This window comes from Thrips palmi, unplaced genomic scaffold (assembly GCF_012932325.1).
Source record: "Thrips palmi isolate BJ-2018 unplaced genomic scaffold, TpBJ-2018v1 HiC_scaffold_3, whole genome shotgun sequence".
Lineage (NCBI taxonomy): Eukaryota > Metazoa > Arthropoda > Insecta > Thysanoptera > Thripidae > Thrips > Thrips palmi.
The window spans coordinates 4935145-4961524 of record NW_023144630.1 but is presented as its reverse complement, the minus strand read 5'-3'; the positions used below and the strand labels follow the sequence as shown (position 1 = coordinate 4961524).

At 48.0% G+C, this 26380-nt stretch overlaps 3 protein-coding genes across 6 annotated transcripts; 1 reads left to right on the top strand and 2 right to left on the bottom strand.

Annotated features, from left to right (window-relative positions):
• Nucleotides 1–1007: 1007 nt before the first annotated feature.
• Nucleotides 1008–6414, bottom strand: LOC117648583 (guanine nucleotide-binding protein subunit beta-5a). The gene is made up of 9 exons (XM_034391147.1): nucleotides 6247–6414; nucleotides 5791–5927; nucleotides 5391–5509; nucleotides 5084–5210; nucleotides 4857–5000; nucleotides 4634–4774; nucleotides 4457–4553; nucleotides 4193–4359; nucleotides 1008–4113 (listed from the first exon to the last, which is right to left on the bottom strand). Exons 1-9 carry the CDS (start codon nucleotides 6359–6361, stop codon nucleotides 4102–4104), a joined length of 1059 nt encoding a protein of 352 aa, XP_034247038.1. The 5' UTR covers nucleotides 6362–6414; the 3' UTR covers nucleotides 1008–4101.
• Nucleotides 6415–6445: 31 nt separating this feature from the next.
• On the top strand, nucleotides 6446–12789 carry LOC117648573 (tyrosine-protein kinase transmembrane receptor Ror2-like). Of its 2 annotated transcripts, none has more exons than XM_034391118.1 (9): nucleotides 6446–6534; nucleotides 7071–7241; nucleotides 7319–7524; nucleotides 7619–8174; nucleotides 8261–8457; nucleotides 8533–8691; nucleotides 8774–8860; nucleotides 8945–9135; nucleotides 9226–12789. In XM_034391118.1, exons 2-9 carry the CDS (start codon nucleotides 7169–7171, stop codon nucleotides 9794–9796), a joined length of 2040 nt encoding a protein of 679 aa, XP_034247009.1. In that variant the 5' UTR covers nucleotides 6446–6534; nucleotides 7071–7168; the 3' UTR covers nucleotides 9797–12789. The 2 variants fall into 2 exon arrangements, with proteins under 2 accessions (XP_034247009.1, XP_034247008.1); XM_034391117.1 differs by having other exon boundaries at nucleotides 6501–6631; nucleotides 9226–9796.
• A 70-nt stretch (nucleotides 12790–12859) lies between these two features.
• On the bottom strand, nucleotides 12860–25487 carry LOC117648572 (neurotactin). 3 transcript variants are annotated; one of them, XM_034391115.1, is made up of 13 exons: nucleotides 25240–25487; nucleotides 18681–18920; nucleotides 18487–18606; nucleotides 17578–18048; nucleotides 17262–17500; nucleotides 17003–17174; nucleotides 16716–16916; nucleotides 16419–16629; nucleotides 16214–16345; nucleotides 15899–16132; nucleotides 15567–15827; nucleotides 15272–15367; nucleotides 12860–14921 (listed from the first exon to the last, which is right to left on the bottom strand). In XM_034391115.1, the coding sequence occupies exons 2-13, from the start codon at nucleotides 18906–18908 to the stop codon at nucleotides 14626–14628; spliced, it is 2661 nt and encodes an 886-aa protein (XP_034247006.1). In that variant the 5' UTR covers nucleotides 18909–18920; nucleotides 25240–25487; the 3' UTR covers nucleotides 12860–14625. The 3 variants fall into 3 exon arrangements, with proteins under 3 accessions (XP_034247006.1, XP_034247005.1, XP_034247007.1); XM_034391114.1 differs by lacking the exon at nucleotides 25240–25487 and adding an exon at nucleotides 24649–24734; XM_034391116.1 differs by lacking the exons at nucleotides 15272–15367; nucleotides 25240–25487 and adding an exon at nucleotides 24649–24734.
• Nucleotides 25488–26380: the final 893 nt, after the last annotated feature.

Genomic DNA, 26380 nt, shown 5'->3' with positions numbered 1-26380 from the left:
CCAACCCGCCACCCTACCCGTGCACTACCCTTCACCCTCCCTCCAGAGCACGGCGGAGCACGATGGGCGGCGGCGGCCGAAACTCTAGACGCGTTTTGAGCTCCAGAGTCGCTGAATAGGACTCGAACCGAACGTGCGACCCTACCGATGGATTCCTCGTTCGGAGAGCAATCCATTGGTGGGGTCACACGTTGGTTCGAGCCTCATTTAGTGACTCAGGAGCTCAAAACACGTGCAGAGTCCCCCCCCCCCGTTCCCGCGTCCGCACCCCTACCCTTGACACCGTGGGCGAGAGCGTAAGGGTGTCGACCTCGCTACCCGCGGGACCGGCGTTCTGTTTTCCCGTTTTTCCCGGAGGAATATTCCGCCCCAGCTTGGGCAGTCGTGCGCCGAAACCTCCCTTCCCGACGTCCACTTCGACAAGGCTGGGGGGGGGGGGGAGTGGGGAGTGCAAATGGACTCCCGCAAAATATGGCCTGTCTTGGGGACACCGCACGCCCTGCCGCCGTGCCGCCCTGCCACTGTAACGCCACGCCGTTGAAGGCTCCCGCCTGCTCCCACTCCGGCGGACTAGTGGACTGTAGGACCCCAGGACCAGTACAGTGGACTGAAGGACTCAAAGGACCAGCACAGCCGACTGTAGGACTCAAGGACCAGTACAGCGGACTGTAGGACTATGTCTCTAGGCACTCTAGGACCCTGGACCGGACTGCGACTGCATAGCTTGAAACTGAGTGACGGTCCCTGGTCTGTAATTTCTTTCCTTCGACAGCTGGAGGCCTGTGGGTTGTCGGCATGACATGACACCCTACCCTGCGTTGCAGAGGAAGCAGGCTGGCCGGGGGAAAAAAGGGGGGGGGGTCTGGGGGAATTCGATACCATGACCAATCCGATGCAGCATAACTGATGTTAAAGCAAGGCCACCATCCACCGTCTCCAACGTGACAACTCTGAGTCCAATGTAAAACAAAGAAGGTGTTTCATAGAGAGGAAATCCAAAGCACATATTTAGTTTCTTTACACCTTTATTTTTAACACTCAACATTGTCATATTTACAGCACAGTACAACAGCCGAATCTAAACATACACCATAGAAAAAATAAAAATGAAATCAGAACTAACATTTAAATGAGGTGATTACCTACAGAAAAATATCTGGAAATGCCAAATTAATTTAACTATAGCTAGAGATGAATAGTTTGGATCTGTTTAAGAATGTGACCAGTCATGTTTTGAAATATGGTTCTGTTGTCAAATGGTGTGTCTGAGCAAAGATGCTCAGAAACAACTGAGGTAGACAAAGGCTCTTCTAGCCCAAAGTGACCGACAAAATCAAGGTTTTGGGTTTACCAAGAACCTTCAATCCACACATGACTAATTTTCTAACCATGTCAAATCCTGCCTGTCGATTAAACATGCTAACATGTTGCATGGTGAAAAGAATCACAATCCACACAAGGTGCATCATAGAAGACTCTTGTCTTACCCATGTGCATCCTTCACAGAGACTGCAAAACATAACACAAAACAATGAAAATTTTTTAAAATCACTAATGCACACTACCCTTCTAATAAATTGCTGTTTAGGTGTCTGTGACAGATAGCGCTGGAGTTATCACTATATTGATTATGAATGACAAGTATCACAATTAAGCTATGAAGAAAGACCGCTCTGCTTTAGCCATTTCAAAGCCCACCAGAGTAGTTGTGGAGTAAAACAATTATCCTTTTGAATAATAAATTAACAGAACTATTTGCACAAATTTCAAGATTTTTCAGTATGAATCTGCACAGGTCTCAGATGCATCAAAATTTACTTCATCAAGGTATATATATCACACATGTCCAGCTGAGGCATCACCACAACACGTTACCACCCATAAATTTAAAAAAGGGCAATAGTTTCCTATTAAATCTATGCTATAGAACACAAAAATGAAAAATAAAATAAAAATCTATTCTTAAGTACCATTCATAAATCAACTCTGGCTTTACAGCACAATCCACCTCGCCAACTTGCCCCATTGTTAACAGCAAAATAATAAAGTCAATCAAATTAATAACACCTTGTAAATGGCAAAACATACATTTAAGCTACTTTGTACAACTGCATGCTCTCACACAATGTTCCTTTATAAGAAATAAATTCTCCCTTAACTTAACAAAGACCCACTCCACTTCAGATTATTGTCTGGTATCATATCCAAAATTCACATTTGAAGACAAGAGAGCAAACTGCCGCCATGTGTGAAGGAGATTCAGAAAAGCCTAAACAAAAGTGCAACGAGGAAAGAATTCCTGCTGAGCATCATCAACAAGACATCTACAACAGGACTGTAAAGTGTAAAGTGTTTCACAAAACAAAATACAATAATTACGTCAACTACAAAATGAAATATCTCAAATCAAAAATGTTGTAGGAAAATTTGTGCATTGTATCTTTCTTAGTCAATTCCCATTACTGATCAAGGTAAGGAAACAGCTTCAAGAAAATTAAAATAATCCAAAATTATTTCAGATTTTACTAGTAAAGCAGAAAATAGAGAGAAAAACTTAAGAATTCAAGAAGGAATGATAGAATTATCACAAGAGGCCATTTCACTTACACCAAATAATAAGTAAGCTGATTTAATAAGTACAGCAAAATCAAAATCAGTTTTTTAAGCATTATGAAACAGTACTATCATGAGCTCCAACCGTTGACCATCAGTTTCACAACCATAGAGGCTCTGTCTGAGTAAACCCTGCACCATCAGAGTTCAATCCTTGACAAATTGAATCCTTGTTGGAACATGTTTGCAGTTTGTGCATCATTATGAGAATCAATACCAAACCTAGAAAATCCCATAAATTTGTTCACCTACTTAAGACAAACTTTGGCTTCACTATTGGTAAGCTTAGCTTACAACAAAAAATTTCTCAGCATTCAATACACTTTGCTGAACAGGAGAGACAACTTTTTAAAGGAGAAGTACCAATCTAAACATAAAATACTGTTGTGTGAATGGCAGACAAAGTTTCTAAACCACCAGGTTCAATCTAAGATTTGAACAACAATTTGTTTTTATGTTAAAGTTTGACGTTTGGAGGTAAAAATGAGATTCTTAAGCTTATTTGACCATTGACGTAAATGAACAATGAAATGTAAACGGAACAACATTGAAGTTCCAGTAATAAACTCTAATATTTTACAAATTTGTCCTGGTAATAAGAGGAACTAAGAAAAAAAGTCACTATAACAAAAACGTTTTAACCAAATTATTAGATAGAAGGCATACAGGCACTTATGAACTTGACAGAGATGATGGTTATATAAATAGTTGACATGAGAGAATAAGTAAGATATAACTAAACCACTACTTACATCACAAAGCAATCGGACCTCAAAAGGAAAAACAAACAAAATTTAGATTAAAATTATCTAAGTTGCAGAAAATGGTCCTTACATGATATTTGTCTACTAAAATAACTCCACCTACCCAATGAATGAGAAGTCAATACTGACTGAACATCTATTTAGGAATATGATGGCATGCATCCAGGGCAACACTCCATGCATTATCAATAAATTCAGAGAGATAACTGTGCATGGAATGCAAAAATACATCCACAAACAGTCAGAACTATTAGTAATGCCAAGAAATAAAAAGTTCTTGTTGATTCAATTCTTGTCACAAAAATTACAAAGTCTGTTGGACAAATTAGGGAACCCAACATTGCCAACATTCAGAATTAAGTTGCAGTTTGTGCTTCACTCCCAAACAAAGTTTTGATTGAACTCCACCAGGGAGTTACTCAGGGTTTTTCAAACTCAATACATCCAACACGAATAAACCATATTCAATATAAAACAACATTATTAAAATCATAAAAGATGAGCAGAATCACCAGCTCCAAACAAGATGTTCAAACTACTCATAAGTGCACCGAAATGTGTCTTCCTGAGCTCCCTAGCTGAAACAACTGGCAAGGGACATAGTCCCATTAGCATCTTCTGTCTTCTTTTATTTTCCAATAGCAGGCACAGCCTACACTTGTTTACAGCTCAGCTCGAGATAAAGGCAGTACTTCTCAACTATGTACCACAACATTTTCAATGTTCAAGCCCATACCTGCAAAAGGAAACAAGAAAAATAGTGGAAGGGTTGAGCCTGCATTCCATATAAGATAGCACAGTAAAAGAAGGCTTACCCTCAATGTACAGTCCCAGCTTCCAGTAGAGAGGGCAGTGCCGTCTGGAGAGACTTGCAAGCAAGAAACTCGGTTTTCGTGTCCCAGTAGTAGACTGACACGTGTGCATTTGAGTGTGTCCCACACGTTTACAGTGTAATCATTGTATCCCGCAAACAACAATCGACCTGAAACCACATTTTTACGATGAAATTAATTATACTTTGACGATTTTAAATTATAAAATAATACCAAAAAGAAAAAAAATGAAAACAGGTTTCTTACCACTGACAGAAAAGTCCACAGAGTTGACACCAAATATTATGCTTTCCTTTGTATATACTGCTACCTCCTTGTCAGCTCGCAGATCAAACAGCCGGCACTATAAAAATAGGAATGAGAAATGTGCATGCTTAGGATGAACAGACCTGCTCAGACCTACTTATGGTACAAGGTACTCACGGTTGAGTCATCTGATCCTGTTGCAACGGCATCCCCACTGGGATGGAATTTTACGCTGTTTATATCGGATTGATGTCCTTCAAACGATTGAACACAATGGCCTGTCCTCATATCCCAAATAAGGACCATTTTATCACAACTCTGAAAATTCATTAATTTTATTTTACATTTTACCCTCTTGTATTGGTACTTAATGCAGATTTGCAGGGACAACTTTACTTACCCCTGAGACAAAAGTGTTCCCAATTTCAGATGGTGCCAGATCCAATGCCATAACATCACCATTGTGCCCATGGAAATTTTGCAGCATTTGTCCAGACTCCACATCCCACAGAGCACATGTTGAATCGCCACTTCCAGTCAGAATCTATGGGTGAAAAGGAAAAAAAATAATTCAATACAGAGGGAAAAGAGAACAAACACATTTGTCTGTAGTGTTAATTTACATACTTGCTGGTCTGAGTTTGGAAATGTGCAACATGACATGTAGCTAGTATGGGTTCCCACAGTCTTCTTCTGAGTAGTAACATTTTCTGCCACAGCTAGGGAGTACACGGTCACTTTGTTGTCCAGGCCCCTAGAATCAGTTACAATTCAATAAGGCCTCTGTATGTAAACAAAATCGTAGACTGCACTTCAAGGAAAAGTCATATAAAAGAAATACACAGGCAGGAAAGTTGGACAATGGACAATGGGCTATAAAGTGTTAGCAGATACCAGTATAGTCATGGATTACAAAAGCAGAATCACAACTCACCCACAAGCAACCAAGTTTCCAGATGGGGCATAAGCACAAGCCATCACCCATGTTGTTGGCATAGTGACAGCATGTTCTTTGTTTGTTGTAAATGCGTCCCATATTATCATCTTACCATCCTGAGAATCCAAGTGAGGCATGACAGAAAGGAAACTTGTCAGGCAAAGAAACCCAGCACCATGAAACCACAGCCCCAAATAGAGCAAAAAGGAACCACAACCACTCAAAAAGTCCCCACACCACTCATGAGAAACCATGCATGAAACATAAAATCAAAACTACTCGCTTGTTGAAGAAAGCAACCTTGACCACTACTAGTATGTCAGTTTAAAACCATCGCATCACCTAAAATCTCAATTATTATTTGTTTGTTCCATTTGTAAATGATTTAATTAAATACCTGAGAAGAGGAAACTATGTGTCGCTTGTCGGCACACCAGTCTGAACAGAGCACTTTGGCTTGGTGACCACGTAAGTATCGCCGAGGTTTAATATTCAGCAGACTTATCATCTCAAGTCTTTCTGCCACATGTGATACTGAAACAAGGCCATATGTGATACGATTAATGATTGTAAGGAAAGAACAAGATGGATGTTTCCAAGGTGTGACATAAAATCATGAACGGATGAACACAAGTGCCACAGCAAGACGCGTCACGTATCAATGAAAAACCAACGGCAATTTTTCAAATTTCAAGAGGGAAGCAGCTTTAAGGTACAGTTTGTCTCATGAAAAAGATAAAATCCATTTACGAAGAGGTATGTTAGGTACGAAACGAAGAGGGCTGTCACAGAGACCCGAAAGACTGGCGCTTGAACAGGTATTGAGGGACTTCCTATGGAAATTAATACTCACATGTAACGTCGTTGAGTTTAAGGCGTTCATCTTCAAGTCGTGCTTTCAATGTATCAGCTTCTTTGATGAGAGATTCCAGATTTTCATCAGGAGTCCGACTTACTTCGCCTGCCATTTTGGATTTTCATGAGATAATTTTGTTTCTAGAGAACAGTCGTCTGCTGTGACGCCTTCTACAAGTGTTTACTGCCCCTGGAGCAGCCAGAAACCTTGCAAAATTTGCTTCAAGGCAGTGAAAAGATGGCGTTGTTTCCACACTGGTCGCCTTCTGCTTGATTCTTCTAACCGGTTGTTATTTATTCTTGATTTCTGTCTATTTCTTCACCTTTCTGTGAATTAAAAGTTGATCCAGATAGGTCTGGCACTTACTTACACTCTATTTTCGGTAAATCCGCTGCGCTAAACTCTTGAAATAAGTCTATTCCAAGTCGGGCGTTATCGTGAAAAATGTCAACATTTCTTCTCTGACATGCCCTCCTGATGATTTTCTTTCTATTTGGCTACGCATTGCGTTTCTTGAATTATTCTATCTGTCCTACCGGCACTATGCGTTAATGAGCTTCAGTTATTTGTTGTAAAATCAATGTACCTCTATTATTTCAATTTGATGATTTGTGGGTTAACTGCTATCTTAATGACTTTATCACTCAAACTTTGAGTTTCCTTAATGTTGTAGGATTAGGCCCCTAGAAAACATTATTTTTTCATTAAAAAAGTGCTTAGCTATGTGACTTTTTGATGCTCATAGTACAGCCCTGTTTGACAGCTATCCAATCAAAGAACGCTTATCAACTGCTTCTATTTGTTGTTGTTTTTTTTTTCAGCTACATGCCACAACCTATATTTGTAGAATGTGATGTTTTTGAAGGACCCTAGTAGTGGATGAATTTTTCACTGTGAGGACTTGACTGAAACTGTTATCATGTGGTTCCTTTCATCTGTGATGACTGGTGTGATCTTGCTTCTTAGTATGGAATATGCTCTACTCAATGCAGGTAAGCATTTACATCTTCCTTTTTCTTATAACACAAATTACGCAAAACTTATGCTTGTCTTTCTGAAAATTTTTTAGTTTCAACGGTCCCTCAACCCTCTGGCTTTTGTGCACCATACAACGGAAAGGTGTGTCGTAAGTTCCTGGCAAGATCGGACTGGGTTTGGTACAATTTAACAGATGATGAAACTGCTGCTGCGGGGTGGCTCAGTGAGCAGATAGTGCAAAATTTATGGGAGGAGATGAATGAGAAATTAAAAGAGCCATGTCGCAGTAATGCCGAAGTAAGTGCTGGTTGTATTCTGAAATACTGTTTTGCTTTTGTTTGTTTTTATGCTATTCTAAATTCATAAACATATTTCAATATTTTCTGTTCAGCAACTACTGTGCACCTATGCTTTTCCAAAATGCACGGTGAGAGGAGGCCATCAAACCCCATTACCTTTATGCAGGGAAGATTGTCTGGCCGTCAGCAAACTGTTCTGTTACAATGACTGGGCACTAGTGGAGGACAACAAACTCACTTTCAAAGCCAAAGGTCCATTTCGACTTCCCAATTGTGATGTTCTTCCCTCCTACATTCCTGTTAAACATGTGCGGAATGCCAATGTCAGCTCTCCTCCGTACCAACCAGAAGGCTCTGTTTGTTCTCCTGCTAATCTGACGGAAGTGAAACATGATCAAGTTACACGGGACTGTATCAAAGGCCGGGGAAGATTTTATCAGGGCTTTGTGAATGTAACTAAAAGTGGCTTGCCCTGTCAGAAGTGGGACGTGCAAGAGCCTCATGAGCATGACAGGCCTCCCAATGTTTTCCCCGAAGTTCAGAATGCGGAGAACTATTGCCGCAATGCTGGCGGTGAAGAGCATGCGCCCTGGTGTTACACAATGGACCCCATAGTACGCTGGCAGCATTGTGATATACCTCCATGTGGTATGTAAAGAAGCCACTGTGCTTCGTGACTACTGGTCTGCAATTAACATTCATAGCACAGGTAATCTTTTATTTTCCCTTTACAGAAAATACTACAGACGCTGTATTGCAGGATTTGGAACTTTGGGACCTTAAAATGGATGACCTGTTTTCTCCTGCCTTCATCTCGGTGTTGGGTATGATTGGTTTTGTGACACTTGCCCTCACTCTCTTTTTATTGATAGCATGTTCCCGATTGATCAAGCGGCGCCTTCAGAATGGGTACACTCCTCCAGCAAATCAAGTAGGTTCTCAACAACATTGGGAAGAAATGACTCTTGACATTTTCTATTTGATAATAATGGCTTTCTCTTTCAAGGATCTTAATAATATTGATCTTGACAAGCTACCAGACAATATGTCTTACCATCGCACTGGGGCCCAGCTAAATCCTAAATTGGAAAAACTGGAGTTTCCTAGAAATGATATAATTTATATCAGAGACCTTGGGCAAGGGGCCTTTGGCAGGGTCTTCCAGGTATGCCCCGCTTTGCTCCCATAATTTTTTTTTTTTTTAACAAATATGGATTCTGGATGTTAATTAATTATTTTCTTCTCAGGCTAAAGCACCCGGACTCATTAAGGGGGAAGAATTCACTCTTGTTGCCATAAAAATGTTGAAAGATGAAGCATCGGACGATTTACAGGTACAACTCAATTAACATGCCTTTTACCTTCAAATAAATTTCAAGTATTTTTTCAAAATCTGTTTTTACTTGTGAAAATTGCAGAAAGACTTTGAAAGAGAGGCTTGTCTTCTGTCTGAATTTGAACATCCAAACATTGTCAAACTCCTGGGGGTGTGTGCCATTGGGAGGCCGATGTGCCTTCTCTTTGAGTACATGGGCCGAGGTGATCTGAATGAATTTCTACGAAGTTGCTCTCCTAGTAACTACATTGTTCGAAGCTCTGATGGCGAAAGGTCTGTAAAGGGCTCTCAAACTCTGGCTAGGGTGCTTTCAATGTGACATTTAAAACTTGATGTGTAATGTTCCCCTTCTTCAATTCACAGGGATGTCTTTCGAGATGTGCAGTTAACACCATTGGATCTTCTCAAGATATCCATTCAGATTGCTGCTGGTATGAAATATCTCTCTGACCGGAAATTTGTTCATCGTGATCTAGCGACCCGCAACTGTCTCATCAATGACCAAATGGTTGTCAAGATTGCAGACTTTGGTCTGTCTCAAAAGATCTATTTACAGGATTACTACAAGGGAAATGAACATGATGCTATTCCTGTACGCTGGATGCCTTTAGAAAGCATCATGTACAATAAGTACACTGTTGAGTCAGATGTGTGGGCATTTGGTGTCTGTCTCTGGGAAATATTTTCCTTTGCTCTGCAGCCATATTATGGAATGACGCATGAAGAGGTTGTCAAGTACATTAAAGATGGTCACACTTTACAGTGTCCAGAAAATACTCATCGTTCAATCTTTGAACTCATGCGATCTTGTTGGAATTTAAAGCCGACTCTTCGACCTAGTTTCCACGTTCTTTATGATAATCTGGAACGCATTCACGATGACATCCAACGTTCGTGTAGCTACGGAAATCTGCCTCCTCAAGTACATATATGAGAAGAGCTACCCGAGCGCGTTGGTCATTCATCGCGCAAGGGTTGTGTGCTTATGTAAGAGTCCATACCTAAATCATGGTTTAAGCGTGCATCATTTTATGTGATTTTTATGTACCAGTTTAAAACATAGACTTGCAGTAACTTTTCTCGAATGATTGGAATGTTTAATGATTAGGTTTTAATGCGGCCAATGTAAATAATGCAGGCTACATCAGACGCCATTAAAGTAACTTTTTAGAATATACTGTATATTCTATATAGAAGTTCAGTGACATGAAAATGACTTGATTCATTTACCTTTTAGCACTTTTTTCCTATTATTTGTCATGTATTATCCAATTCATACTTGTTTTGCAATTGGTTTCTTCCATTTTTTATGTGGAAACATCATTTTCATTGATGGTCTCAAACCCTGTACTCCTGTAAGATGTTCTGGCCAAATTTTATAACAGATAGGACTGATCTCAATTAGAATTTTCCTGCAAGGACATTTTTACTTAGTTGGCATTTGTATAAAGTGGCAATTCTGATTTACCACACTGCTTTTCATCAAAATGTCAATTACTATTTTATGTACAAATCCCTTTAATGGATCTTCCAAGTTGACATTCCAGTAATTTTGACTCTTACTCTCTCTTTATTATAAGGACACTTTTTTATGTGGATACATAAATTATTTCTTGAAGAGGAAATGGGGGGAATGAATCTCCACTGCCCTTTCAAAGCACATTAAGTGCATTTTATTTCTGATCTGTGTATCTGGTATGTTTAAACTACTTTTACATCACTATGATCATCTCTATGTGACATGTTTGTGTGGGCCTGAAACTGAATCTTTGGCCAAATTGTTACCCATTATCTTTTATCTAACTTGTTTACCCTGTTTTAAGAAATGGTGTGTCACTGTAGTGTGAAAGGTGTGCTCATTTTAAATAATCACTGTATTTGTACTGTATATTCTGAAAGTGTGCGCCTACCCTGTAGTGTATGTGTGTTCGAATATTTACAATGCTTCTGTTTCGTATCTTGCTAATACACTCTTTGTTAATACAAAGGTTTCAGAATGCTGTCTCCAGAGTATTAGTTGTGACATGAGACTTCTATAAAGAAACTTTAATCTCTTGTAAGTCATTATTTAATGCCAAAACAAAGCCAAAATCAGTAGGTCTTTTTGGAGAATGACCAAATTTACTGTAGAATAAGGTTTGTTTCCAGCATCATAAATGCATTTAATAGCATGTGGATACTATAGTTTTATTATTCCAGAAGTATTTTTCTTTACTTTATAATCATTGTATGATGTATACAAATATTTTCATTGATTGTGGAAACCACTAAGAACACTTTGTCTGGTATATTGACTGTTGCCTGATACCCTTAAATGCTTTACTCGGCAACATTTATATTGTGTTAAGCATTAGGTATAAGCAATACTGGTAATATATGCATGGTTGATTTCCTTTTTTAATCTTTAATGATGTAGTGGCAACATATGTTGGGGCTTATGTTGGCATGAACTGCATTCTTACCTGTAAATGTGTGTATGATAATGTAATTTGAATGTGAAACAGGGAACTTTAACTTTCCTGTACTGTGATGATGATGTTTTTGTGTTTGTAAGTTCCTCAATATTTCTTTTCATCTCTTTTGTAACTTTCCTAATGTCTGGTACTTAATTTATGGCATTAGGTATGTGTTTTCTGTCTTGTTCACTTTTATTTGCTTCATGTTATGTTGTTTTTAGTGTTTAGTGGCATATCGAAGGATTATTGTTTTGTGATTATTCGTTTGAAGTTTGCAATTGTTGCATATCGCCCAGCTGTCGGGGTTTTTGTTGTTGTTTCTGTTAGTGTGTGTGGCTTGTCAGCAATGCTTTTCATGTGGCTGTTTATGTTTTATCCTGGGTTTGCACTCTGTTTGGTTATTTCTTAGCACTGAATCCCATGCAGTGATCAAGTATCATGCATTGTCTATGTCGTACCTCTTTTATGCTCAATAACTCACGACATGACTGAATGAAAGGATATATGAATGAATGGGTGGATGAATGGATGAACAATAGTGGTGTCAGTTTCTAACTCAAACAATGAATTTGCTTTCTTGTGTACGTTCTCAGAGAAGAGAGTGCTGAATTGGTTCTTGTTTCTAGCTACTTTGACTGAGCTGGCCATCTTTCTTTAGTTCAGGCCTCAGGAAAGGATTCCATCCAAAACCTCAATTCATTATTTTTCAATGGTTGATGCTTGGATGGAATAATTTCCTAAAGACCTGCTTGGTCAGAATTTGTCTCACAGCAATTCTGAAGCTTACATTTACATAAACAATTCTGTAAATGTATTGCTCTTTCTTGACTGATACAATTTTTTTAAAATTGTAAGGTGGATTTATTTTCTACTACTTTGTTGTAGTAAAGCCGACTGCCTTACATTTTCCCCATTTGACTGTAATACTGATTTTATTTTCTGTGAGATACGGGGAGGGATTTTCTTTCAGTTCATTGATTAAAAGAATCCTTCCATCGCAGAATCTACTCAGCACTGAAAGAAGAGACAATAACCTTCATTGAAGGTATTGGGACCAAAGAAAATCTGCACAAGCTAGCAACATGAAACCTTTTGCTGAAAATTCTTAGGTGGAAAGATTCACTGTGGAAGTTTGGTTGTAGCTATTTGGTACTCTGAAATTTGATTGTCAGGAAGTTAAGGTTTCCACTTTTGGTTTTAGTGCTTTTTAATTTAGTGAGTCTCTAGGTAGTGCAACATGCCCTGCTTCAGCCATAATTGGCAATGCGCACATATAAGCCATGTTAATGTGTACATATCTGCATTGGAAAGATGTGCGTACTTTATTTGTGTTTAATTTACCTGATGCTCTTTATAACTTCTTCCGTCTAGTCATACAATACATTCATGTTGGACATCACAATTTGATTAAGCAAATTTTTTGTGATACCGTTTGTGTTTCATTAATAAAATGTGTGGCCAGTCCTGATAAGAGTTTCGGCTGATTTGCTTCCTTACATTTACCTGAGCCAATGATATTGGAGAAATCACTACTCAAGATATTGAGATCATAATTTATTACCATAAGAAAAATATGTACAAATTAATTCGTGGGTTAACAAAAAGGAAATGGAAATTCTAGGAGAAGTACAGAGATGTAGATACAATGTCAATCAGTCAATTAAGGCTCATAGAGTAAAGTACATGCATTTTGAGAGTCAATTTCATAAAACACTCATGCATAATGCAAGATGTAAGTCTTGTGAAGAAAATTCCTTCTCTGTAAGCATAACACTGTGACACCAAAACGGGCGGAAAACACAAGACTTTTCAGTAAATTATCATCCAAATTGGAGGATGATTTTCAGTTCATAATTATATCACAAGATTGACTGATAATATTTCTATCCAGCCTTTTCCCCGCGCAAATGTTCACAGACTTTTATGGACCACATGAAAAATTAAAAACTCAATGAATTAGGGATGTGGAATAAATGAAAATAAATATCACAAAAATTTTAAAAAGAGGGAAAAATAAACACCAGAACTATCCTCTAATTCTGCTCAAGGTAAATCAGAAAAGTTGCTCGTTCAATCTCAACTTACATGGACGCTTCAAAGCAACAACTAACTAAATCCATGACATTTCACCACCTGGCAAGTTACAGATTTCTAGATACATATTATTTAGTAACCCTTTAATACAGATTAAGCACATTAGTAATTTTACAAAAGCTAACTAAAAGACATCAAGAAAATCTTCTAATAAGATCTTAGAGGAAAATGTAATTGGAAGTTAAGTACTAGACAATAAAGAATACAGTGCTGACTACAAGAACACACAATGAAATGGTATGCTGCCCCTGTTTCTACTGAAGCACTACATGTACACAGTAATGAAAACTACTTGAGACTGGAATCACTAAGGGATGAACTTTGAGCAGATGGGATATAGCACTACAGTGTGTTGTTCAGTCTCAATTGTTATGAATTTCAATAATGAGAGACATACAAGGAAAGCATCTTAAGAAACATTGGGGGGAATCAAAGTCGCTCTCTCTTTCAGTCATGGTAAACAGCCCCTAGACAGTCATAAGCCATGTTTTTTGGTTGATTATTTTTTGTAAACTAGGAGTATACATGGCATTCCTCAACAATAACGGAAAAACCTAGGAAAAAAATGACTATTCTCTCTTAATCACAGTTTTTTAGAACTGCAGCTTTATAGTTAAAGTATCGAGTTGGACATCAATTGCATACGAATAAGATACATTGGAAATGACAATACAATCGTGTGCAATGCACCAATTATCAAACACTCATCCATGCACACACCACTTTCACTTCCACACATTTATAAAAAAAAAATGGTAAGAGCCATTTACTGTAATGTTGCTTGACGCTCGTCAGAAATAAACTCACAAGTTCATTTGGTCAATTTTTTCCAGTAATAATTGACAAAAAGACAACAAAAAGTTCATTGTGATATGTTATCCCAAGTAGAACACAAAGTAAAAACTATGAAGTCCAGCTGACACACCTTGGCATGCCAGAGATAATACCACAGTAGCTTTTTGTTCCACCTGGGATGGCTGTCAGTTGACAATATCTTTAACTGAAAACCATTCTACTTATCTTCATGTGTTCACAAATAATCACGTACAGTCCGGAGGGAAATTAAGCATTTAAAGATGACTGTTACAATAAATAATGACAAATCCAAATTCTTGATCACTTATTTATGTTATGGCAAAGAATAGTAAAGAATCTTTGGCTACGATGGCCGGGTAAAACGGCGCCATGGGAAATATTTTGAGCAGATCGAACATTAATTTCTATGTCCAAACCTTGGAACAATATCTTTTTGAATCCAGAAGTTGCAATTGGGATATTCATTCTTTGGCAGTGTGTCCTGGTCGACCACAAGCACACGGCCACTGTACCTCTCGCTACCATGGTGTAGCTCACCAAATCTGACAAACTGATAAAAGAGTTGTTGCATGGCAGTGATGTAGCGACGTTCCTCAGGTGTGGCTCCCTCAACCCTGCCCATGATGGCAGCAACATCAATGCCCAGCTCAGCAAGAGGCTCCTGGTACTCCAGTTCATCCTCAGATTTGGAGACTGCAAAGGAAAACGGCATCAAGTTAGAATCAGACATATCTGATTGGGAAAACAAAACATAAGATGGCAAAATGGTCAAAAACATGTACAACTGTGGTAAAAATACAAAACAAATAACTCTGAAAGAAGCATTTTCTATTAGGAGATGGAGTTTCCAGGAAAAATACCACAAAGCAGAACAAGTCTTTCAAGAAACCCGAAATTAGGTTTGGTAAATGTAAAGGAACTGCACTAGTAAATTATACTAAGACTAAACAATAAAGTCTGATATTTAAAAGGAAAAACATATGCATGGAACAACATGCAAGAAGCCCACAAAAACAATCAAGGGAACCTACAAAGGGATTTACCTTCACAGTCTACAGGTGGGGCAGGCCACTTGGTCTTCCCGCTTACACGCTTAGTAGGGATGTTTGACCATCGACCCCTCCCGCACCCCTTAAAACCTACGGGTTTTAAATTAAAAACGTCTTGTTATATTTTTTAAACTACCAAATAAAAAATAGAAAACCAAGAGCTTCTACTGCTTTGAAATTTAAGAGGCCATGGCCTAGAGGGACTTTTCAAGAATAAATTTTATGAAATGAAGCATTTTTAACATCAGCCAGAGAAGAATAGACTACAGACACTTCTGGGAAGACTTACCACTAATAGGGAAAGTTGCAACATAGAAGTATGCAGATGTGGGCATCTTGGTTGCCATGGCATTGAGGGGACACACAGTGCGGATGTCAGAAACCAGAGAAGCAAGTCCAGACCATGTGGCATTGTAACGGTTGATAGCGTCCTCAGCAACCTTTGCCTCCCCTAGGACACTGTTCTCAATGTGGCTTCGGACATCCTTCTCAGCACCATCGGAAACATTACGGTACAGCTCAACACTGGCATCCGAATGGGCAGTTGCACCTATTTCAAACAGAAGTTTGTTAGATTCCTGATTGAGACAAATATTACAGTTTGAATGAAAAAATGGTTACCAATGACGATTTGCAGAGCACCAGTGCCTTCTGTCTCCCATTTCTCCCACACTTCAGAGGGGTGGTTACGCAGCAGGTCTCCGTCAAGAACGAGCCACTGATGAGGAGATGGCATGCCATTGGTCGAGACAGGAGCGGGCAGGTCAGGAGTAGTCGGCCTCCATTCCGCAGGCATTGCATCCAAAAGGTCCTCAACATCAATTGAGCGTAAGCACTCAGCAGAAACCTCATCAGCTGCAACCAATTAGAATGTGAATTCAGTAGCAGGCCTAGAAAAGAGCCGTGCATCAAAATAGAGCAGAAAGAAAACCTTACCGGTAGAATTTTTGTTGTTGCATTGACCACGAAGTTTCTCAAGGAAAGGTGCGGCATCATTTTCCGACTCAGAGAGAGGGCGTCCAGGGAAGTCAGCAGAACCACTTGTCACCCACACACGCTTCATCAAGCCTATATATTCAGAATAAATTAATTTTTGAAACAATTTTATGAGAAAAGTTTTGAAAAATGTGGTATAGCGCACCTTTCGATGAAGGGGATGATGCTAAAGCTGTTACCAGTGTAGCACCAGCACGGTATCCAAGAACAGTTACGGCATTGGGATCCCCTCCGAAAGCAGCAATGTTGAGCTTCACCCACTCTAAGGCCATCTTAATGTCAGAGAGACCATAGTTTCCACTAGTTTGAGGATAGGCAGATCGAGATAAGGATTTGGTTGAAAGGAAGCCGAGAACCTGAAAAATTAACCCAGAGTCAAACGTTACATGAAATTTAAATGACGGTGAAGAGGAAGGAACATTTAAAAGAAACAACAACTTACTCCCAAACGGAAGTTGGGCCTGACGAAAACAACTTCCTTGGCACGAGAAAGCTTGGCTGTTGGTTGCAGGAGCGGAGTAGTTGAGCCTCCAGTCATATGAGATGACCCAACAACAACGACAACTGGAAGAGGGTTCTCAAAACTCACTTGAGGAGTGTACACATCCAAAGTCAAGCAGTCTTCAGCTCCATTCACTGATTGCTAGAGTACAAGATTGTTTCACCAATAAGTTCCCAACATCACAGAACAATAAAGAAATAAACAAAGGAATAGAACAACAAGCTTACATCTTCAGGGAAAATTTGCCAGCAGAAGTTTGAAGCGTTGTGAGCAGTGAAGGTACCATTCCAACAGTGTTCCAAATTGTCCAACGGTTGGGCAGGTTTCCAGCGGAGCTGACCAACGGGAGGGCGTGCAAAGGGAATGCCTCGGAAAGTGTAAGCCCCACTTTCGAGCAGGCTGCAAAACAAGTGTGACACAATTTAGAAACAGAATGGACACGTTGAAAAGGAGCATTGCGAGCTTTTGACTCCGACTGGGACTGACCCTTGCACCAGTCCGCACGAGGTGGTGGCGAGGGCGAACTTCCCGTTGCCGTCGGGGATGGGCCCGCGCGCGAAGTCATGCCGCGGCCCGGACACGGCCACCGAGATGATGGTGATGAGCAGCACCACGAAGACGGCCACGCCAGCCACCACCAGCTTGTGCGGGTAGGCGCGCACGCGCTCCATCAGGGGCAGGTTCTTGTTGGCGGCGGCTGCGTCCTTGTCCGGGTCACCCTTCTCCTGCAAGAAGACGCGAGTCAGCTCCACCAATCCACAGCAACCTGCACGGGTAGGAGTCCCTGGCCGGGCCGTCTCACCTCGGCGTCGAGCTGCACCGTCTCCATGCCGTCGGCGGCGTCAGCCTCGTCCTCCTTGTTCTTGCTCTTGACGACCTCCACCACCTCCAGGCCGGCCTCCTTGGCCTTCTGCAGGTGCTTCTCCTTCTCGGCGAGGGCCTCCTTGTCGGCCGCCTCCTGCACGGGGGTCGTCTCCTGCGCCGCGCCTTCCTCGCTGGTAACGGTGGGGCCGGCCTCCACGTCCGTGGCCTTCTTCTTCTTGCTGAAGGGGTTGGCCAGCTTGAGGCTGGCGAGGTGGGGCCGCAGCGCGGGCATGGCGGGCATGGCGGGCAGGTTGGGCACGCCCTTGGGCATGTTGGGCATGAGGCGGCGCAGGCTGCGCTGGCACCGCGGCCCGAAGCCTTCGCGCGCGCCCTCCGCGCCCTCGGCGGCCTTGTCCGCCGCCGCGCCGCCCTGCTCCAGCAGGTCCACGCCCTCCTCGGGGTCCGGCTCCTGCACCAGCAAAGGGGCACTCAGTTGCGGCGCCAGATCCAAATTTGAAATTTCCCAGAGTGGCCAAAATTCTAGACGCGTTTTGAGCTCCATAGTCGCTAAACAGGACTTGAACCAAGACTGTGACCCCACCAATGGATTCCTCGTACGGAGGGCAATCCATTGGTGGGGTCACACGTTCGGTTCGAGTCCCGCTTGGCGACTCTGGAGCTCAAAACGCGTCTCGGGTTTTGGCCGCCAGTGGGGTGAAGGGCGGCGAGGGGATTCGGCACCCTCAAGGGCCTCAAGGGCCGCAGGGCGAGTGGTGAATCACGCTCCCCTCCCTTCGCCGCGATGGTGATTCACCGACCGAATCACGCATTGCCGAGCGAAAGCCTTTGCCCGGCCTTTGCGAAAAGCGCTGGCCGCCGCCGGGATTCGAACCCCAGCTCGACCCACCTTGCCCTTGTCCTTGCCGCGGCGCTGCAGGAAGCCCGGCATGCGGATGCCGCCGATGGGCACGCGGCCCTTGTCGTCCTTCTTGGTGGCCTCCTCCAGGGCCTTGCGCTTCCGCTCCACCTGCGCCAACAACAACAACATGGTCAGCAACAACAACACTTCGGCCGGCACCAAAACCACCACGCGCCGCTCACCTCCCCGGTAGACACCTTGGCGTCGGCGGCCTCGATGGTGTCCTCGCCGGCCTCCTTGGCCTTCTCGTTGGCCTCCTCGGTGTGCTTCTTGTTCTCCTCGTTGAGCATCATCTCGCGCTCCTCCTCCTCGATCTCCTTCTTGTCGTCCGTCTTCTCCACCTTCTCGGCCGCCTTCTCCGGCTTGTCCAGCTTGTCCTCAGTCTTGGGCTCCAACTCCATGCTGCTCATCGCGGCCTCCTCCTGGAACAACGACGCGCCGCGGGGTGAGCAAAAACGACAACAACAACAACGACAGCGACGCGGACGGTGACACCGTTAGGCCCTCCCGCCCACCGCGCCAATTAGCTCATTGCACACAGCAGACTGATTCCGAGAGTCCCTTTCTCTGTCTCTCTCGCACTCATGGAGTGGCCCGTGCAGGCGCGAGAGAGACAGAGGAGTCTCCAGTTGCAGCAGGAGCCGCGGCGGGAACAGAAAAAGAGCGTCGCCGCGGTGCGGGGGCGAGGCAGGGCGTGGAGGGGCGGGGCAAGGCGTCCAAGCCAGCTACGCCACTGGGGAAGACCGAGACGGAAGGACCGCGGTACGTGCCTCCGTGCCTCGATTCCACGTCCTTCGGTCTTAGCGTCCACCTTTTCTATTTCGGTCACACTATTGCCCCGCCCCGGTTTATCACCCCCTTCCCTTCCCCCGGAGGACAGGACCACACAAGGCAGTCGCCCAACGCCCCGCACAGTGGGCCAGAAGACCGGCGGAGGCGGTCGGAATCCCGGACGCGTTTTGAGTTCCAGAGTCGCTAAATGGGACTCGAACCGAGCGTGTGACCCCACCAATGGACTGCTCTCCGAACGAGCAATCCATTGGTGGGGTCACACGTTCGGTTCGAGTCCTGCTTAGCGACTCTGGAGCTCAAGGCGCGTCTAGAGTTTTGGCCACCTCCACCGGTCTTCTGGCCCACTGTGCCCCGCCGCGCCATCGGAAGAACAACAAGAATGCGGCCATTGCGGCGGCCGCCGTCTAGACCCGCCTATTCACACGCCACTGCATCGTTTCGTCGCTCCGTCTCTCTCGCGCCTGCACGAGACGCCCTGTGGGTGCGACAGAGACAGAGCGAGGAGACGGTCTTTCGGGAACGCTCGGCTGGCAGACGATGGGAGGGGTGGCGTGTATGGTAAAGGATACGTGAAATCCACTTACAGCGGACGTTGCCGCCTGGTGCCACACACACACACACACTCACACACACTCACACACACAAGGGGTTGTTCCTGGGAAAGCACAGCAGACGATAGCCAGGCCCTTGGAAATGCCCGCCTGTAGTGCATCCCAATTTTTCTATTTTTTGACCGAGTTTTTCCGACGCCTTAATCAGATCTCTGGGTTGTTATGATTAGGACCGGGCCGGAGGGGAGGGGGAAAGGGGGGGGGGGCGCCACCCAGCCCTCCCCTTGCCCGCTCCTCAACTTGTGAGACTTCGGCCAAGAGGGCGAGAACCGACAGCGTCAAAGTCCAGCACGGCCTGCTGCAACCGCTGCTGCAGCCTGCCGCCGGCCTTCAGAAAGCCCTCGAGTGCACTCAGTGTATACACCGATGCACATGGGAAGGTACAAACTTCCATGTATTCCACGGGCTCCGCCAAGGCCAACAAGGCCTCCAGTGGCGCGGCGCCGCTCTTCTCCAGGCACTCCAGGCGGCACAGTGGGCCAGACGACCGGTGGAGGCGGCCAACCTCCCGGACGCGTTTTGAGCTCCTGAGTCCCGAAATGAGACTTGAACCGAGCGTGTGACCCCACCAATAGACTCCTCGTTCGGAGAGCAATCAATTGGTGGGGTCAAACGTTCGGTTCGAGTCCCATTTAGCGACTCTGGAGCTCAAAACGCGTCTGGAGTTTCGGCCGCCTCCACCGGTCTTCTGGTCCACTGTGGGCCGGGCCCTCCACTGGAGAGGGCTGCATCAGCGACCTTGGAGCCACAAGGCTTGCACAGAGGGTGTTGAGTTCCTAGAGGGAGGCACGGAACAGGCATGCCCTCTCCCACATGACTAGCCGAAAGCTGAAAAAATCCTGCGATCGTAGGACTCAGTTCATCGTTTCCGCGCATTAACATTTTTAATTGTTCCAGGAAAGCCTGGCAGGGTATGATGGCGCCGCGGTCGCACAGGTGCAAAGTGCAGCTCGACTGCTACACCGTGGCTACACCACACGGACACCGGACACGGCGGGGCGCGCGGCGGTTCACGCAGTCGGACACGCGCTCCAAGGGAACGGCTGTCCCACTCCTGCGCGAGCGAGACAGACACACTAGTGCGGGCCACGCCGCGGCCACGCCCTGCTATTAGTAACGGCCCCAGTAACTCACGGGCAGACGACGAGGGAGCCACCCCACCCACCCCACGGAGGGCCCACGGGGCGCGGGGGCGTCCTCGCACTATACTAACAGCGATTCATTTTTCCATATCCACGAAGAAATTGGCTTTGAAGGACAAGTCGGATAGTCGGATGACGTCACTGCGTTTGTTCCACCGGTGCTTCGTGGAGAGGGCCTGCTCCACGGCGGCAACGCAGCTGGCGCGGACCGCCGGACTTCCGGCGGCGCCCAAGAATGCGATTGAAAGGGGGGGGGGCTCGCGGGGGCTCCAAAACGCCGTCCTGGCTGCCTCTGCCTCCAGCTGGCGTGCCGGCCGTGCAGGCCGTGCCGCTTCCCCTCGGCTGGCGTATTTTCGTACGTTTACGGCAGCGGCTGGGGAACAACGAGGAGGGCAGAATTAGCCCACTGACTGGCTGCAGCGAAGGGCCAGGGGGCGAGGGGGCTGGCCAAGGGGCCTTCTGCTCGGCGATCGCCAGCGCCAGCCCCGCGATGGACCACTTCCCGCACCCGGCATGCCGCCACTCTAGACGCGTTTTGAGCTCCAGAGTCGCTGAACAGGACTCGAACCGGACGTGTGACCCCACCAATCGATTCCTCGTTCGGAGAGCAATCCATTGATGGGGTCACACGCTCGGTTCGAGTCCCATTCAGCGACTCTGGAGCTCAAAACGCGTCTAGGATTTTGGCCGCCTCCACCGGTCTTCTGGCCCACTGTGCAGCTGGCCCGGAGGTGGCTGCGAAGCCGCCAAGGCAGTCAGTCAGCTGCCTACATTTGAATACATCGGGCGCAGCGCGCAGCAAACTCCCAAAGTCAGACCAGCTCGACATCCGTCGAGATTTTTATCAACTTTGCGGCGCCGGTGCCCCCGACAGCCCCTCGGCACCGCACGCCCCCGCGCCTACACGACGGCCTGCACGACGGCCTCCTCGGCGTGCTCTGCTGCTGCTGCCTGCTGCTTGCCCCCAATCACGCAATTAGTTTGACAGTTGTAACGCGAGGGGCGTGGCGGGCGTGGCACCGTTCCGGTTCATGACCCCCGCCAGCCACAAGGCCGGGCCGCCAGGCTGCGACATGCATAGTGCACACAGTGCACACAGAGCGCCGCTTCGGCGCCAGGCCCGCCAGCCCGCCCCGCGCACAGTGGGCCAGAAGACCGGTGGAGGCGGCCAAAACTCTCGACGTCTTTTGAGCTCCACAAGGGACGCCCCACGAGTGCGAGAGAGGCAGAGCGACGAAGACGACTGCATCTTGCGATGCCCTGCGGTGCGGTGCTTCTGCGGTGGAGGCTGACATGTGCAAGGCAGCAGGCAAGCCGGCAAAACAATTCCCCCCCCCCCCAAGCGGTGGAGTGGGGCGAGTCCAGCGAGATGCGCACCTGCTTCGGGGAGAGCGTGAACGAGAAGCGAGTCCCCTTCACTGGCTCGCGCCTCGCGCCACGCGCCGCCACGCAGTGGCTTTGCCAGAAGACCGGTGGAGGCGGCCAAAATTCCGGACGCGTTTTGAGCTCCAGAGTCGCTAAATGGGACTCGAACCGAACGTGCGACCCCACCAATGGATTGCTCTCCGAACGGGGATTCCACTGTCCTCCGCTCGCTTAGGGACGGCCCCCCAGATTTGCGCGCCAAGAAGAGGCCGGGCTAGGCCGGCAGTGCGGCACCCGGGCAGGCAGAGTGTTTGCACGCGCCACCTGCGGACCACATTGAGGCCTACACTGCCAGAAACTCGGCAGGGGCGGTGCGCCGCCGCTTTACGTTTTCGACCGAGGGGGTATGCGCTCTCTGAACCTGTGTACCGACTATTACGCTATTACGCTCTATTACGCCACAAATTAATCGGAATTTAGCTAAAAACGGCCTAAAACACACCAAAATTGGTAAAATTTTGACAATTTCGGCTATTACGCGACTAATACGCGACTAATACGCGACTATTACGCGTATTATTACGCGTGCTATTACAGATAGAGTGAACCGACTATTACGCGAGTGCATACCCCCTCGTTTTCGACGGTTCCCTTTTCGGGACGCGGGGTTGATCTGCATGCAGCAGAGGCCGGCAGGGGCCGGCGTCAAGGCCGGCATTCGTAGTCATAATGTGGCGTCGTGTGCCGTGCCCTGGCGGTGCCCTGGCGGTGCCGGAGCGGGGAGTTGGGGTGTGGACTGGAGGGTGACGGGCCGCGGCAGGCGGCGGCAGGTGAACTACCTGTCGAGCACCCTGCGAGGAATACTTTCAGAAAAAATAATTAAGAGGTATTTTTAGATAACGGTCCTGATTAATGGTGCGACGGGTCAGCGCGGCGTGCTCCACTGGCTGCGCGTGGGGCCGGAAGGGGATGGCACTTCCGGTCAGCGCGAGGTCAGCCCCCCCCCCCTTCCCCCGAAAAAACAGTCGCTCCCGGTCATTTGCCGCCGTGAGCAGCGCTCCGTCGCGCTGTCTCTCTCGCTCTCATGCGGGACGCCCCACGAGTGCGAGAGAGACAGAGGTGGGGAAATTTGGCGCACCACTGTAATGGGGTGGGGAGGCGACGCTGAGGGGAGCAGAAAGAGAGAGACGGTGGGGTGGGAAAAAATGGGGTTCATTTTCTGGAAGGGCGGGGCAAGGCGGGGCTAGGCGGGGCCGGCTCGACAGGGAGACCATGTGTTGAGTCGAGGTTCCGAAAAGGGTGGCGGTGGCGCGGCGTGGCCTCCGGGCTAAAGTAAATCACAAAAAATAATCCCAACGCCGTTTCTGCTGATTGCAATTCCAGGGGTTGCAGTCCCTGGAGCCGCTATTCAGCAATGCAGAGCGAGATGAGGCAAAAGCGTCATCCCGTGGAGGGAGCGCCTCGGGCAGCGGGCAGCTCGCGGGCCGCCACCCGCCACACCCTGGAACGCCCCGGACCAGGAACAACCCGGCCGGCCCGGGATGCGAGGAACCTAGAGGAACCCCGCCACCCGCCACCGCCCCGCCCGGGCCGCTGAGGGGGCGCCCCGCCCCGCCCCGCCCCGGCCGCCAGACCCACCCCACCCCAACCCAACAGGACCCGCCTCGAAAGCTGCGCCAGCACCCCAAATTGAATCCCGTTCTAAAATCCTCACTGGGAGTTCGTTCACTGCGAGGACAGCGGGTCGTAGGTCAGGGACCCGCACACCGATTCCGAGATTCGTTTTCGTCGCTCTGTCTCTCTCGCACTCGCGGGGCGTCCCCAAAGGTGCGAGAGAGATAAAACGCCTCCCGGACGCGCACCCCTTCACAGCGGCCAGGATGCTGCCGCACTGCCAAGTCTGGACAAAATCTTTGCGATGTATTTTGCGCTGCGCACCCTCTCATTCCGGAACGGTGCTTCGCCGGTCTCTCTCGCAATCACGGGTCGTTGGAGTGCGAGAGGGAGAGAGAGAGAGAGAGAGAGCCTGCCGCCCAGCCTAGCCCAGCCTCCCCGGCCGGCACGGAGCACGGAGCCGGCACCCCGCCTGGGGCTCAGGCCGGGTGGCTGCCTGCCTGCCCGCCTGTCAATGGGCTTCCGGGAAGCGAAGCGTAAACCCCCGGATGAACGAACGGGCGACGCACCGACGGCCAGCCTCCGCGAGGACGCCCTCCACGGGGTCGCCGATGACGGGTACGCACCTTGGCGGCCACCATGGCGGCTCTCGGCTCCGGGGACGGCGACGACGGGACGCTCCTGGTGCTGGCCGTGGAGGCTCTGAGGGCGGCGGGGCGGCACTGTGCGGGGCAAGCCGGGCAAGCAGAGGCAGAGCCGGCGGGCGCGGCACGGCCAGGGCACGGCCAGGGCACGGCGCGGCAGGAGCCGAGGCAAGCCGAAGCCTGGCAGCTCCACGGCGCAGCGCGGGCAGCGCGCAGCAACCCCCTTTGTGCACGACGCAGCTCCCAGCCTGCCAGCCACCACTCGATCGATCTCGGCCCCACGCCGGCAGAGCCCCACGCCGGCAGAGCCCCACGACCGGCCCCGCGGAGCCGCGAGGCGAGCGCGACTCCGCGGCCGCGACTTCAAAACCCCGGCAAACGTTCAAACCGGCGGGCCGCGCCGCCGCCGGTTCGGGGTGGCTAGCGCACCCCCGAGGGCCCCCGGCCGCAGCCCGCGCCCTCGCGAGGACGGCCAGGACATCCCGAACGCCGAGAAGCCGGTGTCGGCGGGCAGCGCCGCGATGAGAGCCGAAAACCGAAATCCGGCGAGGGCGACAGCCCTTGAGAGCTCACCTTAGAAAAGCCGCTGGACGCGGAGCAAGAAGTCTCGCTGTCTGCGCGGCCTCCCTCCCGGCGGCACCGCACTGGAAAAGTCCGTTACGCTAGGCAGCCGGCATCCACGGCACGGCACGGCGCGCAGGACCCGCAGGACACGCTGGACACAGAGTACCCTCCTCGCGAACACGCAGTCACACTCGGTACCGGGTACCGTCGGCCAGAGCCACCGCGACAGCGCACTTCTGCCGCCCTGAAACACTGTAACTCACTGACAACACGGAGGACAACAAGCCGGGGTGAGGCCGGGTCGGGTCCCAGGACACGCTGAAACTTGCACCGCGCCGCTCCCCGCTCCCCGCTCCCTCCAAACTCAAGCGGGCTGCAGCTTCCAGCGCCGCCCGCCCGAGCGCAGCAGCGTACAGCGTAGCGTACGCACGGGGTGGGTCTCCCCCCTCCCCCTCCCCCTTCCCCCGCCCGGCGCGCAGCCGCCGCCGCCGGCCGCCAGAGCGCAGCACCGCGCGGGGCCTCTACGGCGGGGCGGCCTCCCCCCGCGGCTTCCTGCTGCCTCCAGCTGCGCGCCGTTGGCGGGAAGGAGGAACAGCGGCGCGACTACAAGTCACAAAAAAGGGGATGAAGATGACGACGACCTTCGCCTCGCCGCAGTAGAGCAGCTTTTACGACCCGTTCCCACAAGCGGCCTGACCCTTGACTCAGACAGCCAAGGGGGTGGCGACGGCTCTGGCCAGCTGCGCGCGGTGGCGGGAAGGAGGAACAGCGGCGCGACTACAAGCACAAGGGATGCCAGAAGGCCTTGCCGGGGGCCGGGCGGTCGAGCACTTTAGCCCGCGTTTTCCCAGAGTCGCTAACCCTTGACTCGAACCAAGGGTGGGGGACCCCCCAAATGGATTCCTCGTTCGAAGGGCAATTGGTATAGGTCACACGTTCGGTTCGAGTCCTTTAGCGACTCTGGAGCTCAAAAGGCGTCTAGAATTTTGACCACCTCCTCCGGTCTTCTGGCCCACTGTGCGAAGGATGCATTCCCGGTCAGCCTTTCACTTTCGATCGCCTGTCAGTTCCTGACTGACCGCGGTTGAGGCGGGGCCGAATGGCGCCCGGGAGGCAACCTGTTCGACGCGGGTGTCCGATGGGTTGCCTG